Raw genomic sequence first — 16,619 nt, 5'->3', positions numbered from 1 at the left:
AGCGTTTCTTCCCCGCCTTGAAAGAAAAATGAAAAATATAATTGTACATTAGTATAACTAACATGAGTATTTTATGTAGTACTTGTTAGTTAATAGCCAGTTTGAAAGCGATGAAATCAGTCTGTTGATATCTTATATTAATACTTTAAAATAATACTTAAGCATAAAAATAATAAATAAAAATGAATAGCCTATGGGCAATGCTATATAATATTCAGGCAATATTTGAGGCCACTTTGTGGTCACTAATCCATACTTGCGAGATTTGTATCTAAAAATCATTGATTGATGCTGGGAAATTCAAATGCAGAAATTGAACATTAGATTCTTTAGTATCAGTTTCATTTTGTTCAAGCCACTCTTGGAGCTACTAGTTTATATTCTAAAGGTGTTATTACCCACCTGGAATTATTTATCAAACTTATCCTATATTTTGCAAACCACTGTTTTACTTATTTGTCCTATTCCCAAAAACACTTATTAATTTATATCTGAATCTAAATGAGAGTGTTTCTTCTAAATGAAATAAAATGAATAATTTAATGTTTTTTTTTTTCTCTTGTGTACTACTGTTGTCAAACTTTAAATGTTTTCATTCTTTTCAAAAATTTATAGTTTCATCATTGATATTTACTGCACAGTGGCATTTTAACTTTTAACATATTTTCCATGGTGTTTTGATCTGTGCAATTTCAGTTCCTAGAATTTTGTGGAACTGCTGACAATTGCTTCATGAATAAAGCCTAGAATTTTGTGGAACTGCTGACAATTGCTTCATGAATAAAGCAATTGTCAGCAACTGCTGACAATTCAGTATTCAGTTTTATTCAATGAATAAAATTTGAATCCTTACCAGTTAAAAAAAAAAGAAAAAAAAAAGGTATTTGGCCTTTTCATGAAAATGTTGTGAACTTAACTGAAAGCTTGCAGTCCAGTTGTTGGGATGATGACAAATAATTCTGTTTATTCTTTCACACAAAGTAAGTATTCGGCACCTCCTTAGCCAGGTGGGCAGGAGCAGCAGTGCATAGCACACGCTTTTTGATTAGACCGGGGTTCAAGCCTGTGACCACCAAATATGGAAGATGCGGAAAGGTCAGAGAATGATCACCGCATATCCCCGGAGCAATATGGTCTTAGTTGCTAATGCTCCTAAAAACCAAATAATAACAAAGTAAGTGTTCATTAAGCATTGAGTTTGTGTCTTCCATAGGTGAGGTTTGGAGTGATACAGGCTGCACCATCTCAACTTCAGGATCTTTATCGTTGGCTAGAAGCTGATTTCCATCCATTAAAGTTATGCTGTCGGGTATCTCAGTGCTTTGATTTTATCAGCAAGTGGGAAGATTGTCCAGAACTGAAACAGTATACACCTACCCTTCAGGATATTACCATTATGAGGCTTTTAAAAGAGGTAAAGGAGGTTTCTTTTATCATTTTACTTATTGCAGAATAAGTTTAGTTTTAATAATAATTTCATACAAGGTAGAAAATCCACAAAATTGTTAATATTTAGTAGAGCTCATATGAAGTTTTGTATGCATCCAGCATTGACACAGGTGGATTAATATCCAGGTGTGGTAATGTCAGGTAATATCCAGACAGACCTAGAAAATGACATTCAAATCCGGGATAAAAATAATTTGTAGACCAGAGGTTCCCAAACTTTCTCTGTTCATGGCATCCTTAGTGTCCCATTAACTTTTTCACGGCACCCCTAGGCCAAAAGAAAATCCTAACACAGTGGTTTTCGACCTTTTAATATATGCCTATATAATAATTTTATTCTTTATATAGAGGTACTAAATAAAGATCAATTATAGATCACCACAAAATTAAAAACATACAGTACAGTGGATACCATACACCTTTTTATAATGAAATAAATATACAAATTTAAAAATATATATATATATATATATAATAATATATATTTAAAAAATATATAAAATATATAATTAAACCCAAATTACACGGCACCCCAAAAATGTTTTTGTGGCACCCCAGTTAAAAACCACTGCTGTAGACTATTGGTTCCCACCGGTGTGCTGCAAGATTAAGAAAAATTCCATTGAGTTAAATGGCAATAACTGTTTCTGTGTGCCATTAATATTCGCCTTTTAACTTAGTGTGAATTGAGTGACAAAAGATTGGGAATCTGCTGTAGACTGGACCTGCTCAAGTTGATGATATATGTTGATGCTCAAAATTCACAGAATTTCTGTGAAATTTGGCAATATATCATATGTTTTGTAATAGCATTATTGCATCATGCATCTGTAGCAAGCTCTCTTCTCTTAGATTGTGTTATGCGCCATATGCAATTGAATTACCCTAGCTGCAGTATAAATACAGTGCATATGTCACACACCCAGTTCTCTGCTTTGCAATAGCTAAGTGTTTTTCAATTAATGCTATGTAGGAAAAGTTGCTGCTGCATTCAATGTGTTGCGCATCCGTAGCCAGGTGGGAAGGAGCAGCAGTTCATAGCACACGCTTCTTGATTAGACCGGGGGTTCGAACCCGTCACCACCAAATACAGGAGGATGCGGAAAGGTCAGGGAATGACCACCGCATATTCCCGGAGCAGTATGGCCTTAGTTGCTAATGCTCCTAAAAACCACAAAAAACAACAAACAAACAAACAACAGCATTCAATGCAGAGGAACATTCTGTGCATGAAATAGCCAAAACAATTCATTGTAATCAGTCACCAGTGGCACGTTTGTTAAGCGAATTAGAAAGTAGGTCTAAACAGAAAGAAAGGAAGTGGACATTACGAATATCTTCTGCAGTGCAGAACAGATATCTGGTCCATCTGTGCATTTGAAACAGAAGATTCACATTGACAGATCTCAAAACAGCATGGGAGGAGGATACAAGAGTAAAGGCAGGTACAGGTAGTATGTACATCCCTTTTCTCATTGGGGTACAGTAGACTGTCGAAATAACGACACCCCAAATAATGGCACATTCGAAATAGCGGCACATTGAGATCAGATGTTTACATGCAGCACAGATACCTTGCAGTGCCGAAAAAAAGAAAATGGCAAGACACATGATTGCCGTATTTGTTTAAGTTCACATTTTCAAAGTGATGAATTCTGTAGTGATATCATAGATTGTACCGCTGTTTTACATTTATTTTAAATTAAAAACCTCTCACTGTGGCTCCTAAAGTTAATAAACTGCATACACAGAAGAAAAGAACAACATTACAACTTAGTGACAAACTTGATATAATCCAAACTATTACATTAGGGTCACCTGGAAAGTTAATTCATATACCCATGTGTATTGTGGCTGTAAATTGCGTGTGTTCTCTGCTCAACTTGCCTGTTTTGTTGGACGAAAAAGTGGAAAAAACCCTTGCTATCTCCTCCTGAGACCCATTAACTTGGCTCCGGAGTGAAAAACCTATAAAAGTTCCTTGCGTCATCATCGACGGGATTCAAACCTAGGACTGTCCCTCCTGGTGTGGGAAGGACAGTGACAATATGGCTGTTCTACACGTGCAGACTAAATTTGATATGATAAAGAAAATAGAACGGGGCATAACCAGAAGTGTATTAATGGCATACAATATTGGATCGTCAACATTTTTTTATAAGCAGTTAATAAAATTGCATTCTTAATCTTTCTATTTCTAATTTGGCCTCATTATTTCTGTATTAAATACATTAAAAATAACACTTTCTAGATAAGGAAAAATAAAAAAAAAAAAAACTAATCTTGAATCCCGAAGGAGCTGTTATTTTGAAAATAACATTTGAAAAAATGTAACTTTTGATGGAAAAAATAAAAGATCATCATCTTAAGTTGGCAAAAGAGCATGCTAGATGTTCTGAGTATTAGTGGAAATGTGTTATTTTCTCTGAATCAAAATTCATTAGATGTAGAAGAGGGGAGGAATCTCATCCTGACTGGATTTTCTCCACAGTGAAACCTGTACTGCATTTCAAATTATGTGGGCTATTTTTCACATAGATGAATTTGTGAAGGGTACAGTGAATGCTGAGGTCTACAAGGACATCCTACAATTAGAGAACATGTGGAGATATTGCCAATTGCATTTTTAAGGACGACTCTGTTCCATGTAATAGAGCCAAAACTAAGTATTACCTCATAAAATTAGCTAGTTTTAAATTATTGAAACACTGCACTTCTGCTTAAATAAATGTAATTAAAAGTAAAATGTAATTTGCTGTCTTCACTGTTCACAGGTGCAAAAAAACAGTTGAAGGATAAACGAATTTGCGCAACAACATGGCCTCAGAAAAGTCCAGACCTCAATCTGTTTTAAAATTTTTGGGACAAAATGGGTGTTTCAGTAATGCAAAAGAAACCAAAAACACTTAAGAGCTGCAGGAGACATTAATCAGTGTTTGGTGCCATCAGATTTCTTGGGAATACATTCAGAACCTTATCCAGTTGATGCACATAATGTGCAGCAGTCATCAACACAATGGGTGGGCCAATGAAATATTAGTGTGTTTTTTTTTTTTTTTTTTTTTTTTTTTTTTGTAATCCTAGTATGAACAAAGAATTGAGAGAAAAAAAATTCACTGCTTTCATAGAATTATTATATTGTGAACTGTAAGAAACATGCTGTTATTTCGGGAAAAAAGTACTTATTTCTTTTTATTTTTTTAATATAAAATTTTTCAACATTTAATAGTTTTATATTGTGTTATTATTGGTTATTTGTTCTTTCAGCTTTTTCTAAAAGATTAGCTGCCAGTATAAGGAAATCAACCTAAAAAATGAAGTGATGCAATTTTTTTCAGTGCTACTGTAGCTTCTCCAGTCTTTTTTTCAGTGGAAGTTATTAAAGGGAAATGTAGTCTGAATAATCCTCATGACACAGGGTCAGAAGAAATGAGATATTGCAGCACTTAACTTTGTACCAGCAGCAATATCTCATTGTGTGGATGTTGATTGTGGTCATTTCCAGGATATTTTGGGTTGGATCCATCCACACACATATAGTGATATGTTCAGTCTGTTTTCGATATCTATAGAGAACATACTGAATATAACTCATTATTTGATTTTGTGTAGTTTTAACTTTTGTTCAACTATTTTCTGGTTGATAGGATGCACTGTACTGTATGGTGTTCAAGAATTAAGTGTGTATACAAAATAATGGAAACACCTGTTATAAGAGTTACAGATATGCATTAAGGTGGCATTGAGCCACCCTTTGCTTTTAAAACAACTTGAATTCTATGTGGAACAGATTGAAATAAATCTGGAACTGTCTTATGAGGAATGTTACATCATTCTTCATGGAGGAACCTTTTAAGCTCCTTGGGTTATCAGCAAAGGTGGAAGAAATCTTCTCACTCTCCACAATCCACAGCAGCCCAGTAACTCAATAAATTTAGCCTCAATTTCATTCTCTTCAAACCAACCAAAGCACACATCTGTCTGTTTATATTTGAGCATCATTATCTTAAAATATAGCATCATTTGTGGTAATCAGTCAGTGGCAGTAATTTTTCCCTTTTATGGTGATGATAGGACCTAAAGAATATAAAGATATCGCTGTCCAAACCATTATTGATAATTCACGACTGCACAAGACAGTCAGGACGATTTGCTTCCTATTGCATTGGCAAATGTAAGCTCTCCCTGATGTTGGAAAAGGTGTGAATGATGATTCGTCTGAAAATTGATGTGTCCAATCAAGTGTTCCAGATTTTGTGTTCTTTACACCACTGTACCCTTTTTCTAGTGTTAAAAATCCTTTTCAGGGTCTAGTAGTTACGTCAGTCAGCTTCAAATTTTCTTCCTCAATTCATCCTATCAGATTTTGTTTTTTCCAAACCTGGTGATTGCACACATCACTTTCTATACACTGGCTCTGGATACATTAAACAAATCATCAGTTTTAGTCATCGATGCACTTGCTAAATGTGCACCAACATTTTACACCTTGTGAAACTTACGATTCTACATCATTTGTTGCACCTCCATCCAGTTGGCCTACCACTGTCATGCTTGAATGATTTAAAGGGTTTTTTAACTGAGATATCAGTTAAAAAAAAAATGGCTACTGGCTAAGATCGCCTGGAATTAAAGCTAACTCATTATTTAATTTAGCATCAGAACAAAAAGAGGCCTTCTGCATCAGAATCTTCTTCAATAACTCCAACCAATGGTTTATAGAGCTAAAATAATGTTAATTAGTGACTAATGTTATTAGTGAAGTCCTCCAGGGATTGGTGTTTGGCCCACTGTTGTTTTGTATATTTAACAATGATATTGATGAAGGTATATCAGGCTTAAAATTTGCAGATGATACAAAGGTTGGCAGGGTTGACAGTAATGGCAGTGTGCTATTGCAACAGGAGCTAGAAAAGTTGGGCAGATGGACCGAGAAGTGGCAGCTGAAGTTTAACATTGACAAATGCCAAGTACTGCATATGGGTAGAAGTAACCCAAGAGAAATGTACCAACTTTGGTATTACACTTAGGGTGATAGAAAATGAAAAAATTAGAATGTAATTTCTGCTCTTTAGGGAGAGGTAATATAAAGGTTTTTCTGCATGCACATGTCCATTGTATGTAAACTTTTGTACCTGCAAGAAAGTGATCAACATGTTGAGGCACAGTGTTAAACTGTGTTATTTGGAAAAAGTACTAACCTATGGACCCTTCAGTCGTGAATAGTTTGTAAGCATGCACCTTATCTTTAAAAGCCTACTAGAAAGAGAAAGAAAGGATGTGGTAAGCTTAGATAACTTCAGAGATTCAGTATGATATTCTTCTGAGGTTGCATTTGGGTATTACACCTTGGTGATAATAGAGATGCTCCATATTTTTGAAGATAAAACTCCTCATTCCTATTCAAATCATATGCCCATTGAAAAATTTACCCTTCTCAATATCTTGAAATAGACTTATTTAGTAACTCTCGCTAAAGAAAATTTGCCCAAAAATTTCTTATGTAAAAATATAACTGCTGCTCTGCTCTTTATGAGATCCTTGAAACATTAGTGTATATCACACACACACACACACACACACACACACGTGTATATCACACACACACACACACACACACACACACACACACACACACACACACACACACACACACACAGTGGAACTTCTCTACTACGAAATTCTATTTAACGAATTTCTCTATATTACAAATTTTTTCGCAAAACATTGCACCTTGAAACGAAATTACATGTAAAATTAACTCCATATAGCGAAGTGTTAGTCTCTCTATAGCGAATTTTTAAAAAATTTAGTAAAAGCGTTTTTGAATATTTTCAAGCATTTACTGCTAAACAGCCACTCAAACATATGGCCTCCTTCCCTCTGAAATTGTGCATTAGCATCTGGAATTAATCATCCTTTTAGTGAACAGTTGTGGCCATATGTTTGAGTGGAGGATCTTTGTTTCATTTTTGTTACAGTTATAAATCCAAATGGGTTTTCTTGGAAGTGGTCATAAACTTTACAATAAATAGGGGAGACTTGTAAATTGATGTTGGCTAAAGGGAAAACGAAATTCGCTGTGGTAAACCTTTAGCGTGCTGCGGCGGCAATACATAGAATGGTATCCTAGTTGGTTTTTAGTAACGCTTACTGAGTTACATTCGCTTCTCACCTCAACCGTACCATGTGACCTTCCTCTCAATCATTATATGATATATCCGTTCTCATCTAACTGGACTCCCAGTAGATGGTTTTCATGATATATATTTTTTTTAATTTTGTTCTTTTAGAACAATTTGTCATCAGTCACAGGCTATATGCTCTTGTATTTTTTTCCTTCTCAAAAGTAACATACAGCATACATTAACCATAAATTTTCTTTCGTGTATATATGAATGAAAACAGAATAAAAGAAATTAACAAAGTCATATGTCTCTTCAAAGTGATTGATAGGAAAGGTCATGTGATACTGTTGAATTGGCAAGCGAACGTCATTAAGTAGGCGGTATTAACAATTCACTATGTGGCCAGCACAGCGAAGTTTGCAGTGTTCGTATCGGCAAGAGCTGCAGTCGAGTAATTTTTACGGAAACAATGTAGAAGAGAAAGTGTTTAAGTATTAATGATAAAGCAAAGATTCTTCATGATATTGATCAGGGTTTTAAGAAAAAAGATATTGTGGAGAAATAGCACACCTGCAAGCAGTTTATCTACGATTTAAAAAAATTGAGAATCAATTTTAAATGCAATTGAAGGAGGAGCAGACAAGAAGCGAATTAAGTTGTGTATATACGAAGATGTTGATAAAGCTGTTCAAAAATGGGTGCAAATGATACGTAAAAAGAATATACCAATATTGGGTCCAATAATTAAGCAACAAGCTCTGAAATTTGCATAGTGCCTTTGGACATACAGAATTTGTGGGCACTGGGTATTTAGATAAATTTAAGAAGCAACACAGAATTGTGGAAAAGTGTTAATGTAAGCGAAGAAGATTGCAACAGTTGGAGGAACAATACCTTAAAGAAGATTTTGGAAGAACATGAACCTAAGGATTTTTTAATGCTGTCGAAATGGGTTTATTCTTTAAATGTTTACCGAATAGAACACTTGCTTTTAAGGAAGATAAATGTTTTGGCGGAAAATAAAGCAAAGAAAGAATCACTGTGCTAGTTGGAGCAAATATGACAGGAAGGGAAAAATTAGTGTGAAGTTGGTCATTGGAAAATCAAAAAACCCAAGATATTTTAGGGGCACAAAATCTTTGGAAGTTGACTACACCTTTAATAAAAAAAAAGCATGGATGACAAGTGATATTTTTGAAGAATGGATATTAAAACTAGACAAGTGTATAACAAAATAAAAAAGGAAAATCGTGTTGGTAAGTGACAACTGTTTGGCACATCCTGCCAGTATTTCTGCCAAACTTAAAAGTGTGAAGTTATTGTTTTTACCACCAAACGTAACATCAAAACTCCAGCCAATGGACCAAGGCATTATTAAAAATTTTAAATTTCATTATCGAAAGAGAATAATAACGAAGATTGTCAATGTGTTATTAGAAAGTTGGAGGTTACAATTAAACTTAGAAATTGCATCTCTGAACTGGCAAAAGTTTGGACAAACGATGTCACTGAATACACCATTAAAAATTGTTTTTCGAAAGCGGGGTTTGCATTGAATACAGAAGTCGAACAACAACTGGACGAACAAGATGAACTGCCCCTTTCACAATTGAAAAACTTTTTGACATTATTAGAATCGTCCGGAAACATCAAAAATGAAATAACACTGGATAGTTATGTTTATGTAGATCAAGATTTGACTACAACAGAACATCCAAATGAAGATGAAATACTGCTGAACAGTGTTAGATGCACCCGTGATCACGAAGAAATTAACGATGATGCTGAAGACTGATCAGAACAACCCGTAGAAAAGCCAAACTGGCAAAGAAACGATTCATGATTTTAAAACGGTTCTTATGGGTCTACAGTTTTGTGAAAATGTTCCTGATAATGTTTTTAATGCTCTAAATAAATGTGAGGTTTTCTTTGAGAATCAGACAATTTTTTAATTGTACTGTGCAAATGAAAATTACAGATTTTTTTTTTAATTTGTGATACTTAACGGCAAAAATTGCATAAACATAATTCAAATAACTTTAATATATAACTTATAGTTTTTGAAATAAAATACATTAAAAATAAATATAGATTCATTTTCTAATTAGATAACAATTTCTAATAAAAAAGATATTCTCTGTACAACGAAATTTCTCTATAACGAATTTTTTCGCTGGATTTATCGAATTCGTTATAGGGAAGTTCGACTGTATTTGTATTGCATCCATTGACATCATGCTTGTGTTAGAGTAGAATGAAGCAAAGCAGTTAAAGAGGCAAGATAGGGTTTTGGTTTATATGTTACATTATACTTTTGATTTAAAGTTTATCTTATAAAGCTTCCAGAAGTTACTATTTGGTAATTGTATAATCATGACAGAATGTTGCATCTATCCGTGACTAGCGAAATGTTCTCTATTAGTGAAATGTTCTGAATTAATTCTGAATAGTGAAATGTTCTCTATTCAGAAACTATAACTATTGCAGAATTTTGTGTTATGTTCCTCAACATTTAAAAATGCATATATATAGCTTATATATATATATATATTAATTTAATAGTATTTTAAATTTTGCTGTACCCATTCTCTGGATTTAAAATGTAAATAGTTTCATTAAAAATGGCATATTTTAGTATGGTTAAAAACATCAGAATGCTCTAAAATAGTTACTTATGTAATAAAAGCAAAAATATATGCATTAGCAGAGGCATATGCTGCAAGAAAGGAAACTTATACAGAATCAGCCAAAAAAAAAAAAAAAAAACCCCAACACCATTTCCCATATTGCCGCCTCCGTAGCCAGGTGGGCAGGAGCAGCAGTGCATAGCACATGCTTCTTGATTAGACCTTGATTTGAGCCCGTGACCAAATATGGAGAATGCGGAAAGGTCAGGGAATGACCACTGCATATCCCCGGAGCAATATGGCCTTAGTTGCTAATGTTCCTAAAAAAAAAAAAACCAAATAAACAATAAACTTACAATAACACCCATCCATTTTTTCGAAATGTTTGTCTAGTTCTTCGTTGTATTTATTTAAGCTATCATATTCCACAACAACAGATGGAAGTCTATTCAGCAATCAACTAGGCACATCTACACCACCGACGAGCCAAAACATTACGATCCGCGAGTCGTTATGCAAATCGAAGCAACTGCAGGTGGGGCCACATTATAAAAAACACATGATACTGAGATGTTAATCAGTGTTACTCTTGTTCTTCAGATGGGAAAGGCAACGAACTGAAGCGAGTTTGACAAAGGCTAAATTGTAATGGCCACACGACTGGGTCAGAGCATATCTGAAACAACATGGCTGGTGGGGTGCTCATGGTCAGCCGTGGTTAGTACCTACCGATAGTGGTCTAAGAAGGGTAAACCCATGAACCACTGACGAAGTGTTGGACGACCGCAGCTCATCGATACTCGAGGTGAGCGAAGGCTCTATCCCGAATGGCACGTGGCAACAGAAGGGCAACTTTTGCGCAACCCGCTGGTGATGGGAGTAATGTCACAACACACAATACATTTAACCCTGCTGAAAATGGGGCTGAATAGCCGCAGTGCCCATGGTTCACAGGCGACAGTGCCTGCAACGGGCACGCGAGCATCAAAACTGGACTTTGAGTGATTGGAATAAGGTCGTCTGCCTGATGAATCACGTTTTCTGTTGCACCATGTGGACAGCCAGGTATGTCTGCATTATCTCCTCTGGCGGTGCTGTCTTTCAGCAGGATAATGCGCCTTGCCACACTTCCTAGATTGTTTTCGAGACTGATTTGCATAACATGAGGAAGACATCCTGGTATTGATTGCCCTGTCCTCCAAATTCCCCAGACATCAGTCCCATCAAGCATCTGTGTTTTGTGTTGGAACAGCAACTCCGATCTGCGGTGTCTCAACCACGAACCTTACGGGAGTTAAAGGATCTGCTGTTTACGTGTTGGTACCAGATATGACAAAACAAAACACATTTAGAAATCTTGTAGCGTCCATGCCTTGCTGGAAGGACCAACACCATATTAGTTAGGTGGTCATAATATTTTGGCTCATCGGTGTATTCTCCAACTGTCTTTCCCCAATTTGAGTTTGTGCTCCCCTCAGGTTCGTAATCTGAGCAAGATGAAAAATCTCATCAGCATCGAGCCTCCTCAAACCATTCAAGGCCTTATACACGTTAAACAGATCACCTCGCAGGTGCTTTGTTCTCCAGATGCTGCAATTTGCAGAAATTAAGCCTTTCTTGGTAAGCGCACCCCTTTGTTCCCCCTCACCAATCTCTTTGTTGCCTTTCTCTGTACTCACTCTAGCAACTCTACATCCTTCCTAAAATGAGGCCTCCAGACCTGTACACAGTACTCAAGATGTGACCTGACCGTTGCCTTGTACAAAGTGATAATCACCTCCTTACTAGCAAAATTCCATATATGATTTACAAGACCCCATTTGCTGCTCTGGTAGTCTGTATGTACTACTCAGTAAACTTCATATCAGACTATATAATTACCACCAGGTCTTTTTCATTCTCTACCAGCCTGAGTGTAGTACCACACAGTTGGCACATTTATCTGGAGTTACTGCTACTCACATGCAGTACTTTTCATTTGTCAATGTTAAACTTCAGTTGCTACTTCTCAGCCCATCTGCCCAGCTTTTCTATATCTTGTTGCAGTAGCATACTGTCATTACTGTCAATAACAACCCTGCTGAACCTGTGTATCATCTGCAAACTTGGACATTAAGCCTGATATACCTCCCTCAATATCATTGATAAATATATTCAAAACAACAACTGGCCCAACACCGAATCCTGGGGGACTCCACTAATAACATTAGTCCATGAAGAGCAGTGTCCATTTATTAACACTGTTTTCTTCCACTCAACCATCCCTTTATCCATGGCAGCATCTTGCCCTTAATGCGATTCTGCTCCAATTTCTACAGTATTCTTACATGTGAAACAGTATTAAAGCTTTCCTGAAATCCAAGTATATGATATCAAAATTATTTTTTTATGTAAGGTTTCTGTGTGACCACATCATAGTGTCCAATCGAAGTGGTCAGAAAACTTCCTCTTAACAAACCCATTCTTTGTCTGAATTATTACTGCAGTCTTGTCTAGATGATCGTACAATGCTTATTTAACTGGCAACTCCATTATTTTACCCGGAACAGCAGGGAAACTAACAGATCTGTAATTATTTTTGTCACTCTTGGATCCCCTTTGTGAATTGAGGATACCTTTGCACATCTCCAGTCCATGGGGACATCCCCTAAGTCCAAGGATGCTCTCATAATTATGGCTAAGGGTTTGCTTACTTCTTTTGCTGCCTTTAGTATAACTGGATAGATCCCATCCACCACAGTTGCCTTTCTTATGATTAACTTCCCAACAATTTCTGCTCCACTTTCCTTTGTTTTATTACAAAATCATTTAGCTCCCTGTTAGAGTTTAGTAAACTTTGGTCCTCGCCTTCCTTACAGAATCCCCCATGTGTGAATGTAGATGCAAAATTCTTGTTTGTCAGCGATCTCAGCAGGATCAGCAAAAGTTATGCCATCAATATCAAGTGGACCACTCTGATTCATCCCTTTTCTTCTAGAGTTTACATAAGCAAAGCAGTCTGTTCTTTTTCTTTGCATCCTTTGCCAAAGATTTCTCGTGATCAGCCTTCACGTGCCTAACCTCCTTTGTGACTTGATTACTAGCTTATATCTGTAATAGGCTTCCGGGTTGCATTATAATTTGTATGCATCCCATGCGTTTTTCTTCTCTGCCACGAGTTTTGTTCATCTGACATCCATTTAGGCCCTTGAACAGTATTTCTTAGTTGAGACAATAAGCCTACTAGCTTCTGAAATTGCATTCCTTGAATGCGTCCCATTTATATACCCTTCCCTTTACCCCTGATAGCAGTAATATCTTTAAGTAAATCGCACATCAGTACACTGTGATCACTGCCACCAAGTGTTACCTTTATCTGAAAATTCTTAATCCATGAAAAATAACTGCTGATAATAAGATCGAGAGTGTTTCTCTCTCTGGTTGTCTCTCGAACATGTTGCTGTGGAAAAACAATCATCCAGTAAATTCATAAAATTCTTGTTAGTGTGCGAGTGACCAATCCACAAGTTCCAATTAATATCTGGAAAGCTAAAATCCCCCATTATGAGACAGTAAGATTTTCTGGCCCACTTTATTTTCAGTGTTGTTCATTGTACTCATCTGAGTCATTTGTCCAATAACACACCAAACTGAATAAAACTGTCCACCAATGTCGCATAATAGCCTTAAATGCTAATGCGCCAATAAAATCATAATCATAAGTCCACCAATCAACATTTCGCAGTCCACCAGTTTCAGCTGGATGCACTGTCTTAGATTTTATGTTTCTTAACTAACAGCATAACCCATCCTCCCTTCCTATCCTTTCTGTGCACATTGTACTCCTTAAGTTTGAATTCTGCATTCCTTTATATCTGTGTGACACCTTGTCTCTGTTATCCTAACAATATCTGCCTTTGATGGCTTGACCAGCACTTCAAATTTATCAAATTTTTTTACTATACTCTTAGCATTGGTGTACATGTACCTGTTCTTTCTCTTAGTTATCCTAACACAATCCAAGGAATTACTTGTTCCAAGACGACTCCCTGCAGTTCTTGAAATCTCCAGTACCTCGCTTTATAGACCGCTGCCCATTCTAATAGAGGCAGTGCAAGAATTACTTCCACCTCCGTCTATGGTTACTGTTAATTTATTAGTTTGTGAAACCCCCTAAGCCATCAGTTTTCCGACCCACCTAACATTGCCTCGATAGCATCAGCAAATATTCTTGCACCATTTCTATTTAAGTATATCCCATCCTTGTGCAGCTCTCCTGTTAACAAGCACAGACCATGCTGAGGAAAAAAAAAAAAAAAAAAAAACCTATGAGCCTTGCACATTCTCTCTAGGGCCGAAGTGGTTGACAAGGCTGTCATCATATACTCTCTCCTATTGTGTCTGGGCAGAATTGCAGACACTTTCAAATTTAACCCAAACTCGCCTTTTGTTTTTTTTTTCTTTTTCTTTCAATATTGACCTGTACTTACTAATTATATCTTAGATCTCTTATTCTTAAGGTCATTAGTGCCAACGTGTGCAAAAATATCACCTTTTGTGCTCTTAAAAGATATCTACTGTACAACCTCATCAACTTTTGCCACTAGCAGACATGCCCTTGTCCCGTTCGACCTATCCTTTTTGCATAATATATTCCCCATCTTCCTGACAGTATTGTCATAAACAATAACTAGTTTCTGTGGGACCAGCACATTCAGCCTTGGAGACTACCTCTGTATTATGTGCTGCACAGGAGTGCGCTCTGTCGTTGAGTTGGACTGCTGAGAGCTTGATGTGCCCCTCATGTTAATTTCTTCGAGGGCATCTACTCTTCTCCTCAAACTCTCATAGACACCCATCAGAATGCTTAATTGGTGCCTAATTTCTTTGCACCTTAGGCACTTAGCGCGCGCGCGCACACACACACACACACACACACACACACACACACACACACACACACACACACACACACAAAGACATCCTCCATGGCTAGATCATGTCCTGTTCCCAAAACGTCCACAAACATTTCACACTTCACACATTTTTTGAGACTGATGTGTTGGAGAATCACCCCCTTCGTTTCTCCCCCGACCCGCAGCACTCCTGCTACTGTGTGATTTTTGCTTTGCAGCTAGTCTTCATCATGATTTCCATTTAAATACAGTTTAATTAACAATGAAATTTATAAAATTAATAAATTTTATTGATTAATTAATAATTCTATACTAAGCTAACAGATTCCTAATACAGTGCTACATATTACACTATCTAGTTTTACGTTGTGTGCCTTACGTGATTTCGTATTGATCTATAAAATATTGGGAAGTTCAACGTAATGTCGCCAACACAGGTATGAGCGGAGAGTCGTAAATTGTAAAAATCACTATTTAAATTTTTTAAAAAATGAGCTAACGAATGCTACTAAGCTTATTTAATATCTTTGTATTGTATTAAAATAAATTTCAGAATTTATTTTTTACCCCTTTAAATGCAATCGAAGATATATCTGCATCTTGGCTAGAAATCATTGTGAACAACATGCGTTCTGTTTGGCATCGTGTTTCACCCCATTTGGCAAATGATTTCACTGGTTTTGAGTCGCAAGTTCAAGCAAATCCCGAAGACATTGTGAAGATCGGAAAAGACTTGGGATTTGAAACTTTGGAATTGACTTAGATGGCACAACTCTCTTTGAAATTGATGAGCCAACTGCATATGAAGAAGAGGAAAGCAAATATGAAGTTGCACCAAAAGAATTTTCAACAGAAGAATTAGAGAAAGTTTTTTGGGGGGGGGATGACATGGCCTGTGAGGCAATTATGAATATTGAAATTACCATCAAGATAAGGCAAATTTTACAAGATGGGATTTGATGCTACAAAGACTTGTACTCTGGAAAAAAGAAGAGAAACTTCAGACTTCATTATTGAAATACCAAAATTAATAAAGCTTTTTTTCTCATCTTTCATAACATTGCCATTCATTAATAAAATTTTTGCAATATTTTTTTGTTTCAAGTCCTTTTAATTGGCTATCAAGCACAAATTGTTTATAAATTTATTATAATTTGTTTATGTACTGTTTCTCTAGTACACATTCAATTAAAACCCATTATAATTATACCTCAATCAGCACGGTTTCACATAAGATGGAACAGTTTCAGTACCAATTACCAGTGCAGTGCAAGGTATTGTCGTATATACACAACTATCTACTAAAAAAAAAAAATTTATCAGGTTCACTGTTCAGTTTGAATGTGGAAATATGTGATATGTTTTTTTTTGTTTTTGTTTTGTTAGAATCCAAATAGTCCCCCAAACGCTATAGTGTTTTCTAGAATATTTGTTTAATATTAACTGCATTTAGTGACTCCACTGAATGCTACAGTACCCACCTGTCCATCAGTTTTGTAGTTTGGAGTTTTGTTTTTGCT

General features: G+C 36.1%; 1 protein-coding gene across 2 annotated transcripts in view; it reads left to right on the top strand.

Moving 5' to 3' along the window:
• eIF3a (eukaryotic translation initiation factor 3 subunit a) overlaps window positions 1–16,619 on the top strand; it is a 399,865-nt gene that overhangs the window by 117,764 nt on the left and 265,482 nt on the right. For both annotated transcript variants that reach the window (XM_090385008.1, XM_090385009.1), the window contains one exon: window positions 1,214–1,414. In XM_090385008.1, coding sequence (XP_090241134.1) covers window positions 1,214–1,414 — 201 coding nt within the window. The remainder of the gene's footprint in view (window positions 1–1,213; window positions 1,415–16,619) is intronic.

Source organism: Mastigoproctus giganteus, chromosome 11, assembly GCF_048544385.1.
Source record: "Mastigoproctus giganteus isolate SK-2022 chromosome 11, ASM4854438v1, whole genome shotgun sequence".
Taxonomy (NCBI): domain Eukaryota; kingdom Metazoa; phylum Arthropoda; class Arachnida; order Uropygi; family Thelyphonidae; genus Mastigoproctus; species Mastigoproctus giganteus.
Note: the sequence above shows the minus strand (reverse complement) of the source record. Positions and strands in the feature narration are given on the sequence as shown.